The sequence below is a fragment of the Coenobita brevimanus genome, chromosome 33, assembly GCF_032717465.1.
Source record: "Coenobita brevimanus isolate Jiangsu-jjx chromosome 33, ASM3271746v2, whole genome shotgun sequence".
NCBI lineage: Eukaryota > Metazoa > Arthropoda > Malacostraca > Decapoda > Coenobitidae > Coenobita > Coenobita brevimanus.
In genome coordinates, this window is record NC_136986.1 from 39,275,144 (window position 1) to 39,300,396 (window position 25,253).

General features: G+C 40.5%; 1 protein-coding gene across 1 annotated transcript in view; it reads right to left on the reverse strand.

The window, feature by feature from the left end:
- LOC145395731 (sorting nexin-14-like) overlaps positions 1-25,253 on the reverse strand; it is a 49,864-nt gene that overhangs the window by 17,772 nt on the left and 6,839 nt on the right. Inside the window, exons 5-10 of the mRNA XM_080269266.1 lie at positions 24,390-24,637; positions 21,146-21,350; positions 20,651-20,765; positions 17,358-17,513; positions 16,735-16,859; positions 12,669-12,727 (exon numbers count right to left, since the gene is read on the reverse strand). Coding sequence (XP_080125392.1) covers positions 12,669-12,727; positions 16,735-16,859; positions 17,358-17,513; positions 20,651-20,765; positions 21,146-21,350; positions 24,390-24,637 — 908 coding nt within the window. The remainder of the gene's footprint in view (positions 1-12,668; positions 12,728-16,734; positions 16,860-17,357; positions 17,514-20,650; positions 20,766-21,145; positions 21,351-24,389; positions 24,638-25,253) is intronic.

The window sequence follows — 25,253 nt, forward strand, 5'->3', positions numbered from 1 at the left end:
CTACACTACCTTACTTCATAAAACCATGCAGTGTGCCTAGATTATATTACTATACTCTTATTACTCTAACTTGGCTTAAAATTGCCATCTCCATCATGAATGCTGAGCTGTAACAAGAGATTAATAACAGAATGTGCTAGCAATCGCAAAGCACTATGGAACATGACAAGGGGTTGTGCCAGTGTCTTTTCCTGCCACTGAGCTACATGAAATAAGCTGGAAAAGGATAAAAGGTCAAGTTAAGGTGAAAGAACCACAGTGTACTCTTACAAACTTATACAATATCTAACCCATCTCTGTTACTGAAGAGAAGTACAGTACACTATTATCTGCTTGTCTTGTACACAGAGGATCTAAGGCTTAAATGATTGGAGCTATCAGGTGAAGATAAGTTTCCTTGGCTACTGAAATTAAGTTTTATCATTAAGAGAGCAGTACTTACAAAATCTAACCTATTATCTATACTTAACACAGTTGCACTTGAAACATCTAACATATATCTATACTTAAAACAACACAGCTGCACTTATAACATCTAGCCTATATCCATACTTAAAACAGAGCTGCACTTATAAAACCTAACCCATCACTATACTTATAACATACCTAAGCCTGAAACTAACACAGACATAATCCCTTTGTTCATCCACTTACAGGTATGCACATCACAACAATTCATCTACAAAATTCATATTACTAACCCTACGAAACTACCATAAAACCTTACGCTAGGTATAAAATCAACTTCTCAATGATCCTAAATACTGCACTATGATAAAAACAAAGCAGAGACCCCAGCGCTATACTTACACAATACTGGATATCCAAACTACAAAAACATCACCTAAAAACATAAACAACTTCTTCATAATCTAGCTACTCCTCTCTAATCAAAGTAAGCAACCCTTCCATATGATGACGTGAATTATAGTGTTCTTGCTAACTCTGGATTACTTTATTCAGCTCAGATATAGTTGAACTGGGGGATTAGATACAGTATGTCCTTTGTTCACCCATTTAAAATTAGAAATCTTCAGCTGAATAAAATAATCCAGTGGCAGAAAGAACAAACTACACTAACACATCATCAGTAAACTGGTTGAGCGAAAACATTGCTTTCAGAAATCCACTCTCTAAAACAAAAAACTTATCAAATACAGTTACAATATGGAAAAAAGCAGCTTTCTAAGGGCATGTAAAGAGAAAGCGATTTGAGGCACAAGCACCAACAGAAAAAATGTGGGAAAAAACCCTACACACTGAGTAGACACGAAATAATAAATCAGTTAGTGGTGGAGGACAGGGGAAGTGGTGCGTCTTAACCCAAGCAGCACAGTGAGGTCTTTTAGTTTTAATCTTGCTACTGTCACACTATTTTCCTTAGATCAGAGGAGATACCTCAAAGTGAAAGGATTAGAAATATACAGTATTCATTATCCCCTTAGAATGGTAATTACTTTTTCCCACCATTACAAAACGTTACTTAAATCAGGAAGGCTTCTCATGGTGATGGGGTTGGAGACGATCTCTATCAGCCCCTTCTATTCATAGGTGGCACTGCACACCCTACATGGAGCAGGTACAGTATCCACCTGGAAGCTAAACCTCCTCATATTTCCCTGTGCCTTGCCATGGGAAAGACCCTGGTCTGACCCTGGTGAGGCACTGTCTACCACAAGAGGGTGCCTGGTGTCCACACAGCGTAATGTACCTGTGGGATGGCCCTACAGAAGCAGTTGCTTACCTGTGGTCAATGGGTCTGTTCAGTCTGACAAACTGGGGTGAAGCAACAACAACAATATCAACAATTTCTGTTTCTTGCTTCTGCCAAACAATTTTACTCGTCTAAGAGGAAACCTCCCACAGCGTGGAGTTTAATATAAATCTTTTCATTACAATATCTATTTTGTTTCATTTTGGTTACCATTAAACAATCACATTCAGCTATGGTAAGACTTCACAGTGCATGGGTCAAAATGGATATTAAAGGGGAATATGGATTATTAGTTGTGTGTATGATAAGTACGTGATATTTGTAACTGATGTGCTGTAGTTAAGCTGGGATAACACATGGTAAGTTTGGTACAGTAAGCTTAAGTTGTCAGAAATGCTTCTCTCTCAATGAAGGATAATCATCATCATCAGTAGCCTGTAATACCACCTCCAATCTCATTATCACTTACTGCAACCTCTGGATACCTCTAAGATTTGAACCATAGCCTCCTATGCTCCTCATGGGGCAATGCAGAATTCGATGACGAATGAATGAACGAACTGAACTGTAGTGCATACACCATAGGGCCCAATGCATTTTCTGACCTGAGAGTTCTACCACCAGGCCATCACCAATATTAATGCTTCTAGTTTGTTTTGACATCGGAACAAAGGTGCTTAGTCCTAGCGTCATTGAGTCTGTTGGTATAACCTCCATGGGTATAGTCGTACATCTTCACTGTGTGTCACAGATAAGAGTCACTATGTACATAACATACCACCTGCTTGGGTACTGTTTGCCCATTTCATTTCTTAGAATTCAGGAAATATGGTTAACTGTACTGGCAACTGCACAGCCATGTTCATAGTTTGCTTGTGGGCATATAGAAGAGTATGGATGCAAGTTAAAAAAATAATAATAATAATAATAATAATAATAATAATAATAATAATCACAAACATATCTATCCTTGACACATCAGGAGTCAAACCTGTGTGAATGCATCGGACAAGTAAAGGATCCAAACATTCTGACTACAACACACATCTTCTGAATCTCTGGTGCATCTCATTTCAATTCTTGGCACAGACAGACTAAGGACTGAGGTATGCTCAGAAACTGAACTCATAATCGCTTCATATGGGCTGCTGTGAGTGTTTTTCAACATTCTCTCTCTCTTTCTCTCTCTCTCAGCTACTTCCTTTTCAGTGCAGAGCGATGCATGTCTAACCAACTTAAGCCTGCTGAAAAATTAATAATAAAATAATAATAATAATAATAATCCATCCATCCATTATCCAATCCTGCACTGCCCCATAAGGGGCGTAGGAGCCCGGGGCTAGGCAGTTGGTCTCGACATTTAAGATGAGAGTGACCACCCTCACTCATCCCTGAGTGGCATTACATGAGCAATCAACCCCAACCACCCCTTGGATATGAACCTTCACTAGCTCAATCCGATTGGAGCACAATAATTACCCACTAAACCACCAGACGCCAATATTTGGTTGTATGTTTACCACCCAGCGTAGTAAATGGTTTCCTGGTGTACAGGAAACCATTTAGCTTGTCACTCAGTGTAAAGTCACCCACAGGCAGAAGGAAGAGGAAAGAATGAAGGCAAGAAAGACAGAAGAGGGAATGTAAAGTCACCTGCAGGCAGAAGGACAAGGAAAGAATGAAGTAAAGAAAGACAGAAGAGGATGGAAGGAAAGAAGGATGGAGGAGAGTAATAATAATAACCCCCGTGATTCCTGCCTGCCTGCTGCTAGGTGAGAAAGCACAATTTATTACTGATGGAAATATGGTGTGAGGAGAGGAACTACTGTATTAAATGCTTGTACTGTGTACATGCTTAACTACTGTAACTCCTTCAAAACAGTATGGATTGTTAATGACAGATGATCTTACTCACCCTTTTTTTTATGCAAATAAGAAAGAACCAATGGCTTACAGTCATCAAAATTGTTTTTATCAAAATTAGTTAACAAGAAAGTGAGCCACTTACAGTACAAGATATATTGCATTTAAAACAGCTTGAGATCAAAAGCAGTGGGACAGACAGACTGAGAGACAGTTCCAGAGAGGATAAGTTATATTCTGAAAGAATAAGAGTACCAGCTGACCCCTGCATTATAGAATTCAACAGAAAAGAATTGCGAGTGTGTACCCTCACAGGTGCTGCATGCCTGCCAGAACGGGGAGAGAAATGTAAGATGAGCATCACAAGAAAAGTAACCAGACTGTGACAGAAGAGAGATAAAACACTGCAGCCAAGAATGGATGATGAGAGTAAATGACACTTGAGCTGCTGAAACAAAAAGCCTTTTTGGTTCCAACCTCTTCAAAAAGTGCTATACACACCTAAAGAGCTATATTGTACACATTGGTAAACACAGTCCCAGTGTAAAGTCAGCTACCGAGTCGGGCTGAAGAACACACAGAATGGTTTGGCACAACTAACCTACATGAGGCTGATTATGAAAGAGAAGTTTGAGATCTTTCCACATTGTATCACAAGACACCAAGAATATAAGATAATGATGAATGACTGAGCTGTGCGTTGTGGAAGGTAAGGGGATGGTCATGTGGAAGATTGTGCCGAGCTGAAAGATGAAGGACCATAGTTTCTGAAGCATTAAGGTTTCTTCCATCCTAGTCAGAAATAAGAAACAAACTAGATGAATGGTGTGCCAATGCCGTACCCTGTGACTGCTTTACTGTAGTGGCTGTTGTGATGGACATTGAGAGAAGCAAGTGGAGAGGTGAAGGATGGAGGTTGAATGCATGACTGGATAGGGCTAGATGTATAGCTCCCTGCAAAATTTCTGTTCCTCCTGGTGACCTTCGGTAACCCATATCATCAAATAAGTCTGGATAAAGTTGCATGTCGTCACTGCAATCTCTTTAGTTAAACAGCTGTTTTTAACTGACCAACTTTCATCTCCCAAAATTTATATACAGGTACTGTAATGTTATCAGCCAGTAAGGGGAGGGAAGAGAATTGGGCAAATGTTTATCTGAGGTCACTGATGAATACGAGGATGAGAAAAGGTGAAAGGAGAAAACAATAACACCACTACTGACTATTTTAGAACTATGGCAATTTAACAACTGCAGCTATAGAACTCAAGATGACGCCACAGAGAGAGAAAAAGGAACAGTAGGAGGGCAGTGTGGAAACTGAATAATTGTGTCAGACTCTCATAAAGAAGAGGTTTGAAACAGAAGGTGAAAAGAAAAAACACTAACACCATTATTGATAGTTTTAGAATTGTGGCAATTTAACAACCGCAGCTACAGAACTCGAGATGAAGGCACAGAAAGAGGGAATGAAACAGTAGGAAGGCAGTTTGGAAATTGAATATCTGTCAGACTCTCGTAAAGAAGAGGTTTGAAACAGAGAGTGAAAGGAGAAAACACATACACCACTACTGACAGTGTTAGAACTGTGGCAATTTAACAACCATAGCTACAAAACTGAGACAAAGGCACAGAAAGAGGGAAAGAAATGGTACGAAGGCAGTTTGGAAATTGAATATCTGTCAGACTCTCGAAATGAAGAGGTTTCAAACAGAAAGTGAAAGGAGAGAACACAAACACCACTACTGAACCCAAGATGAAGGCACAGGCAGAGGAAGAAACGTTAGGAGGGAAGCTTGGAAACTGAATATCTGTCAGACTCTCGTAAAGAAGTTTCAAACAGAAGGTGAAAGAAGAAAACACAAACACCACTATTGAACTCGAGATGAGGGCACAGACAGAGGAAGAAATGGTAGGAAGGCAGCTTGGGAACTGAATATCTGTCAGACTCTCATAAAAAAAGAGGTTTGAAACAATCTCCAATAACCCCTTGACTACAACAATGACTCTTATTTATTCCAGCTACTGCTAGACAATATTATTCAACTTAAAGAAAGACTTACTGTAATAAGAGAGTTCAAACAATGTCAATTACCCCCTTCAATAAGATGATTATTTTTCTCTTTATTCATTTCATTCATTTCTTTATCTATCTTTTCTTTTACTTACTTTTTGTGCCTCTCAGTGTGATTTACCAACTAGGCTCATTTATTTATTTATTTCTTCCAGCCGGTTCCCAGTGATTCTCTATTCAGTTCAGGACAAACTTTTTGAGCAAGAAGGGTAAGATGCAGCCTTAGGAAACCGTTAACGAGAGGCCTTTATGAAGTTGAATAAGAAAATCTATAAGTAGCAAAAAAAAGGTCAAGAGAATCAAGGGGTTACAATAAGACTGTTACCGTCCAGTTAGGAGAAACCCCTCGTAGTGAAGGAGTGGCTTAAAGTCCCAGATATATATGTCAGTGCTGTGTGGGGGCAAAAATAATAATAATAATAATAATAATAATAATAATAATAATGATAGTTTTGAGGTGAATGGTGCAATAGGTCCCAGATAAATACAGGTGTTTTGGTGCTGTGTGGGTGGGAAAAATAATAATAACAGCAATAATAATAATAATAATAATAATAATAATAGGTTCATGATCCATCAAAATATCTGTCAGTGGTTTGGTTTAGGGGTGAAGGATGCAAAAAAGTCCCAGACATATAAACAGGTGTGTTGGTGCCGTGTGAGTGAAAAAAAAAAAAAAAAATGCATAAAAGTCTTAGGAGCCGCCACATAAACTATCAGTGGTCTGGTTTTGGGATGAAGGATGCACCATGTACCTTGTCAATCCTGGGGAGCTGCCAATTGAAGGGGAAAATAGAACCATGGAATTACAAAACAGCTTGGAAATAAATGGCAACTTGAATTTTGCAAACGTCAGTAATGCAAATGCAATATCAAAAAGGTTGCACATTCCTGGCATGCTAAGACAGTGGGTCCTTGGTATAAGTCACACTTCTTTATTCTTTCTTTTTCCTCCCCCCTCCCCGTTTGTGTTGTCTTTCTGCAGTGGCTAGTTTAATGGAAGTTGTCAAATTCCCATGAAGCACATCTTTGGGCAACAAGTTACTAAGTACAGTAACTGGTAGATAAGTTTTCTTTTTCAAACATTTCTTTTGATGAAATATTTTTTTTAACATTCTCTTTAAATACTAAAGCCATAATAAATCATGGAAGATTCTCGATCTTGTTTATTAAAGAAAGACTGCATATTCTCTTTATGTCACCTTTTTTGACAATGTTTTTGCTATATTAAGTCCACAAGAAATCAACAACATAGTGCCAATTAAAGTTCCACCGCTGCACATAAAGCATATCTGCAAGTTCCCTCAATTTACAGCATTGTGCCAACCATTTCAAAAAAATAATAATCTAGTCCGAGACCATCGATTCACAGTACCAATTGTATGAATAATGTTGTGATATTTGGAACTCATTTTTGACTTATAACAAGGACCGCCTGCACAGAGTCAATAACAAATAAGTCTGCCAGTATTCAGCATAAAGAAATATAACAAACTAAATATCGAGTCATTACCAGAAGCTAGTACTCTAAGGTACAATACAGTAATGGTAAGTAACCGTAAGCTAAAGATGCTAATAATAATAATAATAATAATAATAATAATAATAATGTGATGCAAATACAATGCCCAAGGCTTACTAGGTCCTCCATTAATCACACAATTACTAGCTCCATCCTAAGTTGTTCCTCCAAATCCCAAACATACGATGACATCCTTCTTATTGTTAGTGGTACAGTAGTAGTTGTACCCTCAGGTTCATCTGAAATGTGAACCCAGTGGACTGCAGGCTGAAATACTCAATCTCCTGCAGTCCACCATCTTCCTTGTGGAGTATGGGGAGGGGGCTAAGGGACCGCCCAGTTATAATGTTGCCACTATGTGAAGGCATCCCTCTATAGCACCATTCTTATTCTTGCTACCACAGTACCACTTTATTTAGCCTGGGAAAGACCTCTTCGGCTGAAAGGATTATAGTGACATAATTTCATACCTCTTCAGCATCAGACCTCTCCTAACCTCAATAACTGTCTGAATGCAATAAAATAAAAATAATGTCACCACCCTGATTACTTTTTTCTATGTTTATTCTTGCCACTACCAGACAATATTACCCAGCATGGGAGACCCCCTGGTACTGAAAGAGTTAATGAAATTATACCTAAACCCCTCCATTTAAAAAATTCCCCTGAAGCTGAATAAAATCATCTGGAGACATAAAAAACATAATTATATGAAAAAAGGAAAAAAAAAAAAATGAAAAAAAGTTAACAACTGTGCTCCAAAGGCAAGTAATCTTAGTTATATTCTTGCTACCCTTAGAATATTTTATGAAGATTAGGGAAGACTTCAAATTGGTGGGACTGGGTACAGCCTTTGTTGGCCTGCTCAGTATAAGACATCTACCCTAAGCTGAATAAAAATGTACCGATACCAAGAAAACAAAAAATTATGTCCCTTGAGCTAAGAGGGGTTAAAGACAGCCAAATCATGCACCCCTACACTAAACTATAATTCAACCTACTTCACAAATACCACTCAGATACAAACTCTTTCACTAGGATGGTGATTTTAACCCTGTCAATCCAGTGACATTTTAAAATTTATATTCCTGCCATCACCAAAGATTTTATTAAACCCTTGAATATGGTGTGGCATTTTCTTGCTAACTGTTGCTTCTTCTTGACAGTTTTATTAAATATCAGAGAGGCTAATAATACTGAAGGGATTATATTAGGCTGTATCCTCCAGCTCAACAAAAATCTGTCTCCATAAAATCATCAGGAGACGGAATGAATGAAATACAAAATAGGTCATGGGACTTAAAAGCTTTAACTTAAAATACGACAGACCTCCACCTGTAAACGGGTTAATGAAGAGTATATCTAACTCCTGTTACAAAAGCCAATTCAAAACTAAATAAACTTGTCTGGCAATAGCAATAAAAGGATATAAAATGATGTCATCAAAGTAAATTAGTAAATGTCAGCTGAGGACAGCTTTTCAAATTGCAGAGGTTAGATATGGCCTTAATTAACTCCACATCAGCCCACTGGTACAAGACAACCCTTCTAAGCTGAGTAAAATGGTTGGAGAGTAGCAAAAACAAACTAAACCAGTACATGATCATCATGAAGCAGTTAATGCTCTCAAAACAACGGAGATTTTTATACTTTATTCTTAAAACAAACTAAAGATTCCTCAACTTCGGAGAGATTTTTCATGCACGAGAGGTTCAATACAGCTTCACTAATCCCTTCACTGCTGGAGGTGTTCCCTAAGCTGAATAAAGTTGTCTACAGGTAGCAAAGATCATGGTGAAAAGATGACAATGCTACCTACAATATAGAGCTGCTGAAATATCATGGTCTGCCAATATATGAGCCGAGAAACAATGTTGCTAAGATGTGGCTCTAGAGCAGTGTGCCCTTACAGCATAAACGTGAAAACGAGAACATCAGTGCAGCACTAAATACCTCGCATCAATAACTCATTCAGTCCCAGCATGTACTTTTTTTTTATTTTTATTCTAGTCATATCCTCTTGGTGCTGGACACCTTCACGTGGCAACACCAATATGACTGGGCTATGAAACTGACCAAATCCCCCTCAGCTACATCCTTCATTAACCATTACTAGGAAGCACTCCTAAGCAGAATAAAACGATCTGGAACCAGTCCTCATTTGACTGAAAGGATTAGCCTAATTCCACTTTCATCATCACAATCATCCTGACCATTTATTCCTACCTAAGCAAGGGGCAGGGCGAGATTCAGAAACAAAGAAAGGGAAAGTACACGAGTGGGGGAACTGTTAACAAAATGCCTTGTGAAATGAGCCATAGTCATTCATTTTCTTGCCATACAGCCATTCATTTTCTAAGAATCCTGGCTTCGCTTCAAGCTTAACAACATCACATTATCAGTGGCATCTGTCTCTCCCACACTATGCACAGCAACTACTAATCCCACACTGTTCCCTCTGGTATGTAGGGGCCGAGGCAAGGCTACTGTAGTCCATGAAATTTAAGGGTATGAGACTAACATATGCCCATGGTAGCATTTAACAGGATAGAAAAACCACCAGAACCTGAGCCATAGCAGATAAGCCACGGCCTGTTCTCAAGAGCTCTACTACCAAACCAGACCATCATGCACCTCTCACACTCAAAACATTGTAATCCAGCAACAATAACCTCCCTACGAGAAAGCTAACAAGAACAACACTGCATCCAGGAGACAGGTAGTCTGATGGATAGACTGGCAGACAGACAGATCTACAACAAATGAATATATTGATGGTTAAACCTTGTTAATCCCTTGGGACTGATGACATTATTTTTTCTACTTTAGACAATTTTCTTAAGTCCCGGAGAGATCATTTGAAGTGACAGGGTTAGAAATACTCCAATAACCCCTTCAAAACCTGACGCCTTTACAAAACCTGAACAAAATCGCCTGTCAGTAATAAGAAGAAAATATGGCATTAAATGGAATGGGTTGATAAAACTGAAGGATGCGACAGACAGCCAAGATACTAACCAATACAACAGACTCACTAACTGTCCACATCACATAGTCACTGGCGTTTGTCTCTCTCACAATTAACACCATAATATCCACACATCTCTGGGCTGTATTGTAGGTTACACTGGAGGCTTCATGACACCTCTTTCTCAATGATTTAGTTTGCATATTTCACCTTACATTCTCTTCTACGCTAGCTATATAATTTTAATATCAACACAGTTTGCATCAATATCATAAAAGGAAAATGAGATATAGTAGTAGCAGTTGTAGCACCCGGTTCATATGAAACATAAACCCAGTGGACTGCCAGAGAAGACTGCCCTCCTCCTGCAGTTCACCATCCTCATTTGGGGAGATAAGGAAGTTGCTGTGGGACATTCATATAACCAGGCAGCTCCATCACCCAGTTATATCAATGCCACCACATGAAGGTGCCCCTCTTCAACATCATACTGAGGTGAAATATGCAGAACAAATCACTAAGGAAAAGTGTCAACATAACTCAATAACTACGTAGAACACGATCTTTTGTCCCCCCCAGGCAACAGAACTGACACAAAACACAGCCAGCTACCCAAGGCTTTGCTAGTATCAAAGAGAATAATGGAGAACCTTGAACAAGCAAAGTTTGAATGGACGTAATACACAATACTGTATTTTAATAAATGGGTGTCTGATAATCACAGCGTCATCCAATTAATTATTTAAAACTGAATGTTCTGCTAACATACTCAACAAAATGCAAATATTAGGAGGAACTTTAATTAACCCTTTCAGTATGATTGCGTATTTTGTTTCATTCACACTACTGTAAAGCAGCTCTACTCAGCCTTTGTGGCCCTGATATAACTGAGTGGTGAAGCTACCTGGTTATACAAACATTTCTCAACTCCTTCTCTGTTCCCTAAGAGGAGGATGGTGGACTGTCAGAGAGGGACAACTTCGGTGTGCAGTATGCCAGGTTCATATTTCAGATGAACCTGGGGCTTTAAGTGCTACCGTACTTTTACTACAGGACTACTACTACTCCTACCACTACCACTACTACTACTACTCAGTTTTGAATTGCCTCCTCCAAAGTGAAGTGGTTAATGAAAGTTAAAAGCAAAACCATCCAGTTAGAAGTCTATCCTATCCTGAATTGCATTTGGAGGTAGAACGAGCAACATATTTGGATTTCATCATAAAGAAGAGGTTAACACTTTATTTCATGGCAAACTGTACAATAATCCTTTGTAGGTTTTATAGAAGATTAAATACCACATGACATTATCACATCATATTACATCAGAAACTTTATTATCTGTTCTTTTACTTCAGCATCATATGTCTCTAAGCTGTGTCCTACCACTGAACTCTCTGTTGTACTGTTTTTGTGTTTTTCTTGGAAGGAATGGTTTGTGCTCTCCTATCCTTTGGTTTCTTCTTCCTTGCATTAAAAAAAAAAAAAAAAAAATACAACCAATAATTCTAGTAATGGCTACCATGACTCACTGACTTCTTGATATGTTATAACAATAGCATATCAATTAAAAACTATGTGAAATCACACAAAAATACGTACAGTCAGCTAATTACATTACACAATGGTCATACACCATTCATTATATGAGTGGATACCCAGATAACAACTCATCATTACGCATGATACATCTCTATTCTGAAAAGCTCTCTGTCCCAAACCTGCAGAAGTTCCCCCCCCCCCAGGCATCCAATAACTCAAACTTGAAACCGAATATTTCTTTAGAGAGTATGGGAACGATTAAACAGGACGTTACAAATATCTGAACTGCATTAATAATACATACGCTTAACTGTACAGTGACAGCTTAAGACAATATGTTCTCATGTAAGCAAGAATATCTTATGGTTTGCAAAATGTAGCTTATAGAACAGTAAAGCATCTCCATTATTTACTTAACATTGTGCTCATCTGCTTAAACAGGATAAAGCTAAGCTGATACATAAACTGAAGTTATGATTACCTGTTATCATCTGATGTTCATGTTTTCAGTTATAGCTGATACTACACTCCTTGAGAGGCAACCTGCTTCATGCTGACTGTTAAAGGCTTCCTGTTCAACCTTCATAAATACTGATGTGACATTTTTGTAGATGCTTAATGCAGCAAAACAAAGCTTGCTAATCAGATCACATTAATCTCCTAGTGTCAAAGACAATTTTTGTGATATACTGGTTTATAAATTTATACATGAACATCTGAAAGAAAAACATTTGTCATTAAATAATTTTGCAAGGCACACTCAAACTTTGCTTGTTCTTATACACAGTAATGTTGGTATATATATTTCCCATAACAATATTTAATACTAATGCATTACTGCAGTAAACAGAACTAACAAAATATACACTATGGACAATCAAAACAATGAAACGATACAGACTGTCAAGCTAAAGTACTGCCCCTTGGTAGCCATATCACTCAGGCAGACACAGAGAGAACTGCTCGGCTAATTATGTTAACTTACCTTGTGGCATTCTTCTGGTAACCCTGAGAGCTCCTTGTCCCACACAGATGAGCAAAATACTGGAAAGAAACGGTGATATTTTTAGTGCTTCAAAACACCATGACATTCACCTCACTATAAAAGAGGTGCCATTACAGCCATTAATAAAGTACACCTAACCTTGCTAACTCAAAATTCACCTACTTGAAATTGCTGCAGTAAGCCACAATCCTATCAATTTACTAGTAAGTGGTCTGAGGCACCAACAGAGGCAGTATATGTTGTCTTGAATAATGAGTACAGTAAAGCTTTACATTTGCTTCAATTTGTCTGATTTCACTGCAGATATTTAATCTTTTAAATTAACGTATGACATGTGTTTCCGGTTATCCAGTACAAGGGCAGGGATGTCAGAAACATCTTTTTGTCTTACATTACTTAGTCAGAACTTTCTAAAAGTTGGAAATATCCAACAGAGACAGGCTTCAGTCCTTATTACGTTTAATTTGAGAGTGTTTACTAAATCTTAAATAGGCTATCTGTGCATCCAGTGTACAGTAAGCCAATTTTGAAGTAAAAAAAAGGCACCAAAAAGGTACTGGTAGTGGTAGAGTGGTCAAAGCAGTGAATTAATCTAAAAGGATATGAGATCAATTACAGGCTGGGGCAGAATATAGTTTATGGATCAAAATTTTGTTACAAAAGTCTATCTATCTATCTATCTACTGCCAGACGTCTCAATCCCGTTTGGGGTGGCCACAAACAAATCACCTCCAAGTCGCCCTGTCCCCCGCCATTTCACTCCCCTGCTCCCAACTCACACCCCCCTCTCTCATATACCTCTCCACCCCATCTCTCCATCTCATCCTCGGCCTCCCCCTCCCTCTTTCCCCCTCCACCTCACTCACATACACTCTCTTCGTCAGTCTTTTACCCTCCATCCTCTCCACATGGCCAAACCACCTCCATGTGTTCCTCATAACACTTCCTATCACATCCACATCAACACCACAACGCTCCTTTATATCCTCATTCGTCAGCCTGTCTCTCCATGTGACTCCACAGGCTCCTCTTAAATAACTCATTTCCACTGCTCTCACTCTTGACTTGTGTCCTTCCAACAACGTCCAAGCTTCACTTCCGTACGTTAGAGTTGGTATCACAATATTGTCATGTAGTAACTTTTTCACTTCCATGCTCACTTCCCTGTTTCTTATCACTGCTTTCAAAGAACCAACAACCTTTCTTCCCTGCTGTACTCTTTCAAGCACTTCACCCTCCAAACCTCCATCCTTACTCATCACACTACCCAAGTACTTAAACGTACTCACATTTTCCAATTCCTCACCATCCAACCTCGCTGTACATTCACTGACTTCACCTCTCTCAAAGACCATCACTTTACTCTTCCCTACATTCACCTTTAGATTCCGTTTCTTACACACTCTCTCAAACTCATCCACCAAGCCTTGCAGCTCCCCTTCGTCTTCACTCAACAACACGGTATCATCTGCAAACAACAGTACAGGTAGTTTCCAAACACTATCCTCTCTCACCAGGGCCACTCCAACATCCACTACCCTACCTTGTACCTCTTTTATTACCCCATCCATGTACAGATTGAACAACCATGGAGACATGACACATCCCTGTTTCAACCCAACTTTCAAAGAGAAAAATTCACTTAGTTCACCATCCACACACACTGCAGCCTTCGCATCATCGTACATACTCTTCACAACATTCAACAACTTCCCATCTATTCCATATATTCTTAACACTTTCCACAATCCTTGTCTATCCACCCTGTCATATGCTTTCTCCAAATCCATGAAAGCCGCATACAACTTCTTTCCCTTCTGTAGAAACTTTTCCACTAAAGATCTGAGAATGAATATCTGATCTACACAACCTCTTCCCTTCCTAAAGCCTCCCTGTTCTTCTCCTACTAATTTCTATGTTCTTTCTCTAACTCTGTCAATAAGTATCCTACCATTCACTTTTCCTATTATACTAAGAAGACAAATGCCCCTATGATTACCACACACTTCTTTTTCCCCTTTTCTTTTGTACAAGGGAATAATTATACCTGACTTCCAATCCTCCGGGACTCTACCTTCCTCCCAGGCCAATCTGCACATCTTCCACATCCATTCTACTACTATCTCTCCCCAATGCTTCAGCATTTCACCACACACTCCATCAATTCCTGGGGCTTTCCCTGATTTAACTTTCTTCATTGCTTCCACAACTTCTATCCTACTGATTTCTTCCTGTCTTCTCACCTCCCTCCTTCTTCCAGCCATTCCCCAGCCACTTATACTCGCATTTCTTCCATCCTCCACGTTCAACAATTCCTTAAAGTGTTCTCTCCATCTGCTCACTTTTTCTCCCTTCTCCACTAGTAATCTACCATTTTTATCTTTCACTCCCCTGCTAACTCCACTTCCACCCTGTCTTACTCTTTTCACCTCTTTCCAGAACATTTTCTTACAGTCCCTCCACTTTACACTCAAATTCCTTCCAAATTCCTCATCCACTCTCTTCTTACTCTCTCTTACTAATCTTTTCACCTCTCTCTTTCTTTCTACATATAACTCTCTCTTCCGCCTCTCAACTTCTTCCACGCCCCTATTTCTCATCCATTCATTGTATGCTTTCTTCTTTTGTGCCACAGCCCGTTTCACCTCTTCAGTCCACCACGCTGTTCCTTGCACCCCCCTCCGTCTTCTCTTCCTTCCACACACCACATCACGTGCTGCACATATTTCTTCAGTAAATATTCTACACACACCTTCCACGTCCCCCATCTGCTCCAACTCATATTTGCCCAATCGTTCCTCCACTTCTCTCTTATACTCTGCCTTTTTCTCATCCTCTTGTAACCTTTCCGCTCTCCTTGCAACTACTCCTTCCTCTCGTCTTTCCCTTCTTCTATTCCTCCATCTTACTTGAACTTTAACTCTGGCCACCACCAAGTAGTGGTCAGAAAGTCCACTCCCCCAACCTCTATACACTCTTGCATCCAATATACATCTTCGCATCCTTTCATCCACACACACATAATCAATCATTGCCTTCCTTTCACTCAATTCACCACCCACCCTTCTCATCACTCGCCATGTATACCTGTGGATCATTTTATGCCTGAAGAGGGTATTGGCTATCACCAACCCCCTCCCAGCACAAATGTCCACTAACGCACTCCCATTCTCATCTATCTCAGCAGGCACACCCCACTCACCAACTATTCCATCCACCTTCACATTCCCAACTTTACCATTCATATCACCAATCAAAAACACTCTATCATTCCTTCCAAACTTTTCCATGCACACTTCTACATTTGTCCAGAACTCTTCCCTCACTCTTCTAGCACGATCTTGCGTTGGCGCATACACACACACAATCGCCCACATTTGTATTCCAACTTTCAACTTTACCCACACAATCCTTGATCCAACTGATCCATACTGTCTTATGCTCCTCTTCCATCTTTTACTCACAACTATACATACTCCTTCCTTTGCCCTCTCATTCTCACCTACTCCTGCACATATACCCCATCCATACTCCCATTCTTTCACACTTTCTCCTCTCCATTTTGTTTCAGTTATTCCACATACATCCACTTTCGCATCCTCAAGCACCTGGACAATCTCTCTCTCTTTCACCTCATCATTTGTTCCCCTTACATTCCACGTTCCAATTGCAATGTCCTTTGTCCGGTCCTTGGTCGTCAACGTTTGGTCAGTCCTTGTCCGAGGCTTATTGTTTGTTTTTTTAGTTAGTTGTTTTCCGGGGAGGGGCACTAACCCTCCGCCAACCCTTTTAGTCGCCTTTTACGACAAGCAGGGATACTGGGGGAGTATTCTTGACAATCCCCCCTACCCCCAGGGGGGTTACAAAAGTCAAATCAGTTTAAAAAGTCAAATCAGTTTAAAAAGTCAGCTTATTAAAACTGTGCTAAATTTTGCTAAAAGTCTCCTCGGTTCAAACATTTTTTCCTAGGCTAATCAAAATCATCTGGAGACCCCACATTTTTTCCCGGTACAACATAAGACTTACAGGAATCAAAGTGACATACCGAGTGACTGTGCATGAAGAGCGGGAGGTACTCTCGCTCCAGCATGTTGTACGCGTGTTCGTAGGCTTGGAAGAGAGGACGAGTTTTGCGCAGCTTTACTATGTCCTTTACCTCACCATGGACAACTGCAACAAGGTAGGTCTTTTTGAACCTTCTAAAGTGGAATTAGCACCATCATCATCATTATCATCATCATCCACCCCTCCTTCATACAAAAATACTATAAAAACATCCACAGCAGAGAAGTGGCAAACTGAAATAAATCTTAACATTAGGACTGCTATTATTCCTCTCAACTGGACAAAATAACTCAGTGTTGGCATGACTAAGACTACAATACTAAGGGGAATCCACAGTGGCTAAATAACTGAAATAGGACATCAAATAAAACCAATCCAAAGCAAATGCATATATCTCTGTCAATCCCAACTTGCCTCACAAAAACAGGATTGTAGGATATGCGGCTAAGCTAAATCTGTCAAGACATAAAAACTATTAAATACATTATCATCATCCTGACCCTCCCTTACTCCTGACTATAGCAGAAATCCAATTCAGTACATTACATAAAGGCAATTCAATTCAACCTATAAACGCATAAATATCTAGTTGGCGTAACTCACTTTCGCGGATGTGAGTTACGATATGGGATGGGAAGTTGATGCGGTCGACAGCTGAGGTGACCATGTAGGTGTGGTAGAGCTCCAGTGCCTCATGGTGAAGCTGCTCTAGCTGCTCTGGGGTTAGGTCAGGGTCCAGAATGTGCCGGTTGAAGTCCTCTGGGTGGGGAAGCTGTTATCATCATCATAAACATAATCATAATCAGTATCATCAACATAAACATCCCCATTCTCATCACCACCATCATCATCATCATCATTCTAAACCTACTTCCCATTAAAATATACACTGGTACGGTATGATCCATAAATGAGAAAACAAATAGTCAGACTGACCACTAGTGCTGGATTATGTTCAAATTATTATCCTTATATCATAGTAAAACTGCACTGGTGTTTCCTGAAGAAAATGAGGAGATGACAAACAAAACATATTGGTAAAATTGGCAATACCCCAAGTACAGTTCACAGTTTCTATGCTGGAAATCACTGTGCAGAAAATATATATTCTATCTATCTATCTATTGCCAGACGCCTCAATCCCGTTTGGGGTGGCCACAAACAAATCGCCTCCAAGTCGCCCTGTCCTCTGCCATTTCACTGCCCAGCTCCCAACTCATACCCCCCTCTCTCATATACCTCTCCACCCCATTCCTCCATCTCATCCTCGGCCTCCCCCTCCCTCTTCCCCCCTCCACCTCACTCACATACACTCTCTTCGTCAGTCTTTCACCCTCCATCCTCTCCACATGGCCAAACCACCTCAGTGTGTGTTCCTCATAACGCTTCCTATCACATCCACATCCACACCACAACGCTCCTTTATATCCTCATTCATCAGCCTGTCTCTCCATGTGACTCCACAGACTCCTCTTAAATAACTCATTTCCACTGCCCTCACTCTTGACTTGTGTCCTTCCAACAACGTCCAAGCTTCACTTCCATACGTTAGAGTTGGTATCACAATACTGTCATGTAGTAACTTTTTCACTTCCATCCTCACTTCCCTGTTTCTTATCACTGCTTTCAAAGAACCAGCAACCTTTCTTCCCTGCTGTACCCTTTCAAGCACTTCACCCTCCAAACCTCCATCCTTACTCATCACACTACCCAAGTACTTAAACATACTCACATTTTCCAATTCCTCACCATCCAACCTCGCTGTACATTCACTGACTTCACCTTTCTCAAAGACCATCACTTTACTCTTCCCTACATTCACCTTAAGATTCTGTTTCTTACACACTCTCCCAAACTCATCCACCAAGCCTTGCAGCTCCCCCTCGTCTTCACTCAACATCACAGTATCATCTGCAAACAACAGTACAAGGAGTTTCCAAACACTATCCTCTCTCACCAGGGCCACTCCAACATCCACTACCCTACCTTGTACCTCTTTTATTACCCCATCCATGTACAGATTGAACAACCATGGAGACATGACACATCCCTGTTTCAACCCAACTTTCAAAGAGAAAAATTCACTTAGTTCACCATCCACATGCACTGCAGCCTTCGCACCATCATACATACTCTTCACAGCATTCAACAACTTCCCATCTACTCTATATATTCTTAACATTTTCCACAATCCTTGTCTATCCACCCTGTCATATGCTTTCTCCAAATCCATGAAAGCCACATACAACTTCTTTCCCTTCTCTGGAAACTTTTCCACTCCAAATCTAAGAGTGAATATCTGATCTACACAACCTCTTCCCTTCCTAAAGCCTCCCTGTTCTTCTCCAACTAATTTCTCTGTTCTTTCTCTAACTCTGTCAATAAGTATCCTACCATACACTTTTCCTATTATACTAAGAAGACAAATGTCCCTATGATTACCACACACTTCTTTTTCCCCTTTTCCTTTGTTCAAGGGAATAATTATGCCTGACTTGCAATCCTCCTGGACTCTACCTTCCTCCCAGGCCAATCTGCACATCTTCCACATCCATTCTACTACTATCTCTCCCCCATGCTTCAGCATTTCACCACACACTCCATCAATTCATGGGGCTTTCCCCGATTTAACTTTCTTCATTGCTTCCACAACTTCTATCCTACTGATTTCTTCCTGTCTTCTCACCTCCCTCCTTCTCCCAGCCATTCCCCAGCCACTTATTTGCATTACTTCCATCCTCTATGTTCAACAATTCCTTAAAGTGTTCTCTCCATCTGCTCATTTTTTCTCCCTTCTCCACTAGTAATCTACGATTTTTATCTTTCACTCCCCCTGCTAACTTCACTTCCACCCTGTCTTACTCTTTTCACCTCTTTCCAGAACATTTTCTTACAGTCCCTCCACTTTACACTCAAATTCCTTCCTAATTCCTCAACCACTCTCTTCTTACTCTCTCTTACTAATCTTTTCACCTCTCTCTTTCTTTCTACATATAACTCTCTCTTCCGCCTCTCAACTTCTTCCACGCCCCTATTTCTCATTCATTCATTGTATGCTTTCTTCTTTTGTGCCACAGCCTGTTTCACCTCTTCAGTCCACCACGCTGTTCCTTGCACCCCCCTCCGTCTTCTCTTCCTTCCACACACCACATCACATGCTGCACATATGTCTTCTGTAAATATCCTACACACACCTTCCACGTCTCCCATCTGCTCCAATTCATATTTGCCCAATCGTTCCTCCACTTCTCTCTTATACTCTGCCTTTTTCTCATCCTCTTGTAACCTTTCCACTCTCCTTGCAACTACTCCTTCCTCCCGTCTTTCCCTTCTCCTATTCCTCCAACTTTCCTGTACTTTAATTCTGGCCACCACCAAGTAGTGGTCAGAAAGTCCACTCTCCCAACCTCTATAAGCTCTTGCATCCATTACACATCTTCGCATCCTTTCATCCACACACATATAATCAATCATTGCCTTCCTTTCATTCAGTTCACCACCCACCCTTCTCATCACTCGCCATGTATACCTGTGGATCATATTATGCCTGAAGAGGGTATTGGCTATCACCAACCCCCTCCCAGCACAAATGTCCACTAATGCACTCCCATTCTCATCTATCTCAGCAGACACACCCCACTCACCAACTATTCCATCCACCTTCACATTCCCAACTTTACCATTCATATCACTGATCAAAAACACTCTCTCATTTCTTCCAAACTTAATGTATTCAGCGCTTTCATACAAAACACAAAGAAAACGAAAACATAATAAGCATGAAACTTACCAACTGCACACCCGGTGAAATGGGTCACACAATCACTCACACGTCATTCCAGCCATCACATTCTTAGCTTCACCCCACAATTACGGCATTCAATCCTCAAACTTACCCACAGCCAAACAGAACTGTAGTACATTGATGGCTCCTTCTTCCTTCAGGAATGTGTGAAACAAGTACAGAAGACTTTGGTCCTTCAGCACTGATGACAAGTTACTTCTTAGAACCTTGGGGGGGAAAGAAAAATCATTGTTGGTTCTTCATCCATCAGCATACTGTATACAAATTTGATAGCCTTAGGTCTGAACAGTTGTAGTGGTATTAACTACTGATGATAGGTAATGGCATACAGTATTTTCATGTTTGGACACACAGCCACATACAAGTAACTAATACGACTGTACATGACACTGCAAAGCTGGAATTGTAACTACTATCTACTAATGCATAAAAATGTACATGCAGTTAAACCGTAACCATATTACATCACACTACATACAGTGAATTCTTTGATAATGTACCTTTAAGTTTAAGCCTAGTCATGATTTCCATTAATGACAAATACCGTAAATGAGCACAACAAGAACCATTATGGCATTTTTCTTACTGAGTTTCTCGGGTGAGTGTTAACTGAGGCAAAGTTCTTGAGCAGCAGGACCTCTGGCTCTGGCTTGTACGGTGGCCATGGGTCTGGGTCTGGGGTGAGCAGGAGCAGGAACAGCAAGTTGAGGGTGTCAGGGTTGGCCAGAAGGTCCATGGCTTGTATCAGCAGCACTCGACCCATCAATTCCTCCAGGAACGTTCGGCCAAGGCTGTGGATGAAGGGGTATAATATGGTTGCTCAGTGACTTAAAACACTAGCTGAGGTGAAAGTCAGGGGCTCTGTACATCAATCTGAATCCTTAAGAGGCTACCCAGAATTATTTTAATCGTGCAATGCTACCCGGGGGGTAGCCTAGTCTATCTATCTATCTATCTATAGCCCGACGCCCTAATCCCGCAAAGAGTGGCTGCAGACAAAACGCCTCCAAGTCACTCTGTCACCCACCAATTGACTACCCTCCCCCCAACTCACCCCCCCCCTCCCTCATTTACCTCTCAACTCCATCCCTCCACCTCATCCTCGGTCTACCCCTCCCTCTCCCTCCCTCCACTTCACCTACATACACCCTCTTAGTCAGTCTTTCATTCTCCATTTTCTCCACATGTCCAAACCACCTCAGTGTATTTCTCCTAATCTTTTCAACCACATCCACATTTACCCCACAACGTTCCTTCACTTCTTCATTCGTCAACCTGTCCCTCCACGTCACTCCACATGCTCCTCTCAAGTAACTCATTTCCACTGCTCTCACTCTTGACTTGTTCCCCTCTTGCAAGGTCCACGCCTCGCTTCCATACGTCAGGGTAGGGATCACAATACCATCATGCAGTGACTTCTTAACTTCCATACTCACCTCCCTATTTCTCATCACTGCTTTCAGTGTGCCAACAACCTTCCTTCCCTGCTGTACCCTTTCACGTACTTCATCCCCTAAAGTTCCATCCTTACTCATCACACTACCCAAGTACTTGAATGCACTCACATTCTCCATATCCTCACCATCCAACCTCACTGCACACTCTGTGACTTCATTCCTCTCAAACACCATAACTTTACTTTTGTTTACATTAACTTTCAGCTTCCTCCTCCTACACACTGTCCCAAATTCATTCACCAAACCTTGCAACTCCCATTCATCTTCACTCAACAATACTGTATCATCAGCAAACAGCAACACCGGAAGCTTCCAAATCTCACCCTCATTCATTAGGGCCACCCCCACATCCACTGCCCTACCTTGCACCTCCTTTACAACCCCATCCATAAATATATTAAACAGCCATGGAGACATCACACACCCCTGTTTCAGTCCCACATTGAGATCAAAGAACTCACTCAGCTCACCATCCACTCGCACCATAGCCCTAGCTCCCTCGTACATACTCTTCACAGCACTCAACAATTTCCCCTCCACTCCATATATTCTTAATACCTTCCACATACCTTGCCTATCTATTCTGTCATAAGCTTTCTCCAAGTCCATGAAGGCAGCATACACTTTCCTTCCCTTCTCTAGATACTTCTCCACTAAACATCTTAGAACAAATATCTGATCTACACACCCTTTTCCCTTCCTAAATCCCCCTTGTTCTTCTCCAACTAGCTCCTCTGTCATATGCTTAACCCTATCAATGAGTATTCTACCATATATTTTACCAGTCACACTAAGAAGGCAAATACCCCTATGGTTACCACATACTTCTCTCTCCCCTTTTCCTTTGTACAGAGGAACAATTATACCTGATTTCCAGTCCTCTGGAACCCTTCCCTCTTCCCAAGCCAATCTACACAACTTCCATATCCACTCCACAACAATCTCACCCCCATACCTAAGCATTTCACCACACACTCCATCAATTCCTGGGGCCTTTCCCAACTTAATCTTCTTCATCGCTTCCACTACTTCCGACCTACTGATCTCTTCCTCCCTCCTCTCATCTCTTCTTCTCCCAGCCATTCCCCACCACTTATACTCACACTGCTCTCACTCTCTACATTCAACAAATCCTCAAAGTGCTCTTTCCATCTCCTCAATTTCTCTCTCTTCTCCACCAACAATCTATTATTCTTATCTTTCACTCCCCTACTATTTCCCCTTTCACACTGCCTTACTTTCTTTACCTCCTTCCAAAACAATTTCTTACTCTCCCTCCATTTCACACTCAGATTCCTCCCTAGCCTAGTCACCTACCCTTATTTTCTGCATTAGGGTAGCACAGTCTTGGGCCTTTATGTTATCATCTTCTCAAAGAATGGAGAATTGAGAGAGTGACTGAAAAAAAAAAAGTTCAACTACAGCAAGACAGAATAATGCTACAAACTTTTATACAATTGGTTCAACTTCAGCAAGACTGAATATTGCTACACAGTACCCTAAGGTAAATTAATATAAACTCATACATCCATACCTGCCCCACTAAAACACACACCTTTCAATAAAATCTGCAAATTATTTTACACTTCCTCACTGCTAATTCTCCTGGGTGCCTCTGATCAACTTGTCCTTTCTACAGCAATCATCTAACTTCATTTTATGATCATCAATAAATCACACACATATATGAGATATAAGAAGTTCCTAAAATCTTCATAACAGGTCATTCACTGGCAGGAGGGGATGAACTATATTGCAAGATTTATGCCCACGTATGGAAATGTTGCTTACTGAGAAGATACAACAATTTTGGCTCAATCTGAACTCTCACCAGTCAATAACCAACTTTTCAAAGATTTTAATGCAATGAAATGTTCTTTCTTTTCTCTCAGACTACAGCTAAACTTGATGATTTTATTCAATTAAGGAAACTTACAGACAGAAGAGTTACTGTACAATGTTTAATATCTACTTGGAGTGACCATGAAACTATCTAACAACATCAACAACCCCTTGAGTATCACAACAATTTCCTGTATCTGATTACAGTACAGTACTTCCATAAGATTTCATTTGGCCTAAAAAATGATTTCCTGCAATTAAAATGTTAGTAAGTCATGCATATTCAAACAACTTACTTCTATCACCTATTGCCAGATGCCTTAATCCTATAAGCGGTGGCCATTAACAAATCGCCTCCATGTCGCCCTGTCCCCCGCCATTTCACTGCCCTGCTCCCAGCTCACACACCCCTCTCTCATATACCTCTCCACTCCATCCCTCCATCTCATCCTTGGTCTCCTCCTCCCTATCCCCCCCTCCACCTCACTCACATACACTCTCCCTGTCAGTCTCACTCTCCACACAACGTACTTGCTGGCTTGATATTTGGCTGGTAGGAGTGATGGCATGATGGTACCTATGACGCCCCTAAGGTATGCTGCCTCTTCCTCCCGTGACTTGACCGCCCTGTGCAGTCCACCACCAGCCCTTAGGTACTGGATCACAGCTGCCTCAGAGGACGTGTTGCCTCGTACGCGTCGGTTGCCTTCCACATAGGCATCCAGGTGGTTTAATAATGCAGGCAGCAGACGGTCAGTGATCACAGTTGTCAAGTCAACCTGATATGACACGGAATTAATATTACAGAAGAAATATAGTAGGCTCTGGTATAGTTACTGCAGAAATATAGTATGCTCTGGTTTTGTTGCAACAGAAATACAGTATACTCCAGTTTAATTATAAGAGAAATATACTACGTTCTGGTATACTTATAAGAGAAATAAATGAAGTTCCAATATAGTTACAACAAAAAATATACTGTAGGTAAGTTCCATTATAGAAATCAGCCAAGAATGAAAATGTTCACCCAGCAGTGTAAATGTGTCGTGAATCTCCCTAACAAAATTATTACGGGGTGAACATACAAGGGTTAAACTCTGCCATTAACTCCTTTAGTATGATGTCTTTTGTATTTTATTCTTACCCACTCCCTGAAAAGTTTATTTGGCTTCAGGGTGACTTTCTCAATAATTAAGTTTATATATAGCCTTAATTTACCTTTCCACTGCTAGACAGCCTTCTTAAATTGAATAAAACTGTCTGGAGGTAGAGAGGATAATGTGTAAAAAGATTACAGTGTAATATGCTTCTTCCTAACATAAACAAAACTATTCACTAGTAACATGACTGCAATATTCATCATCCTACCCAAAGGAATAAACACTGGACCAAATC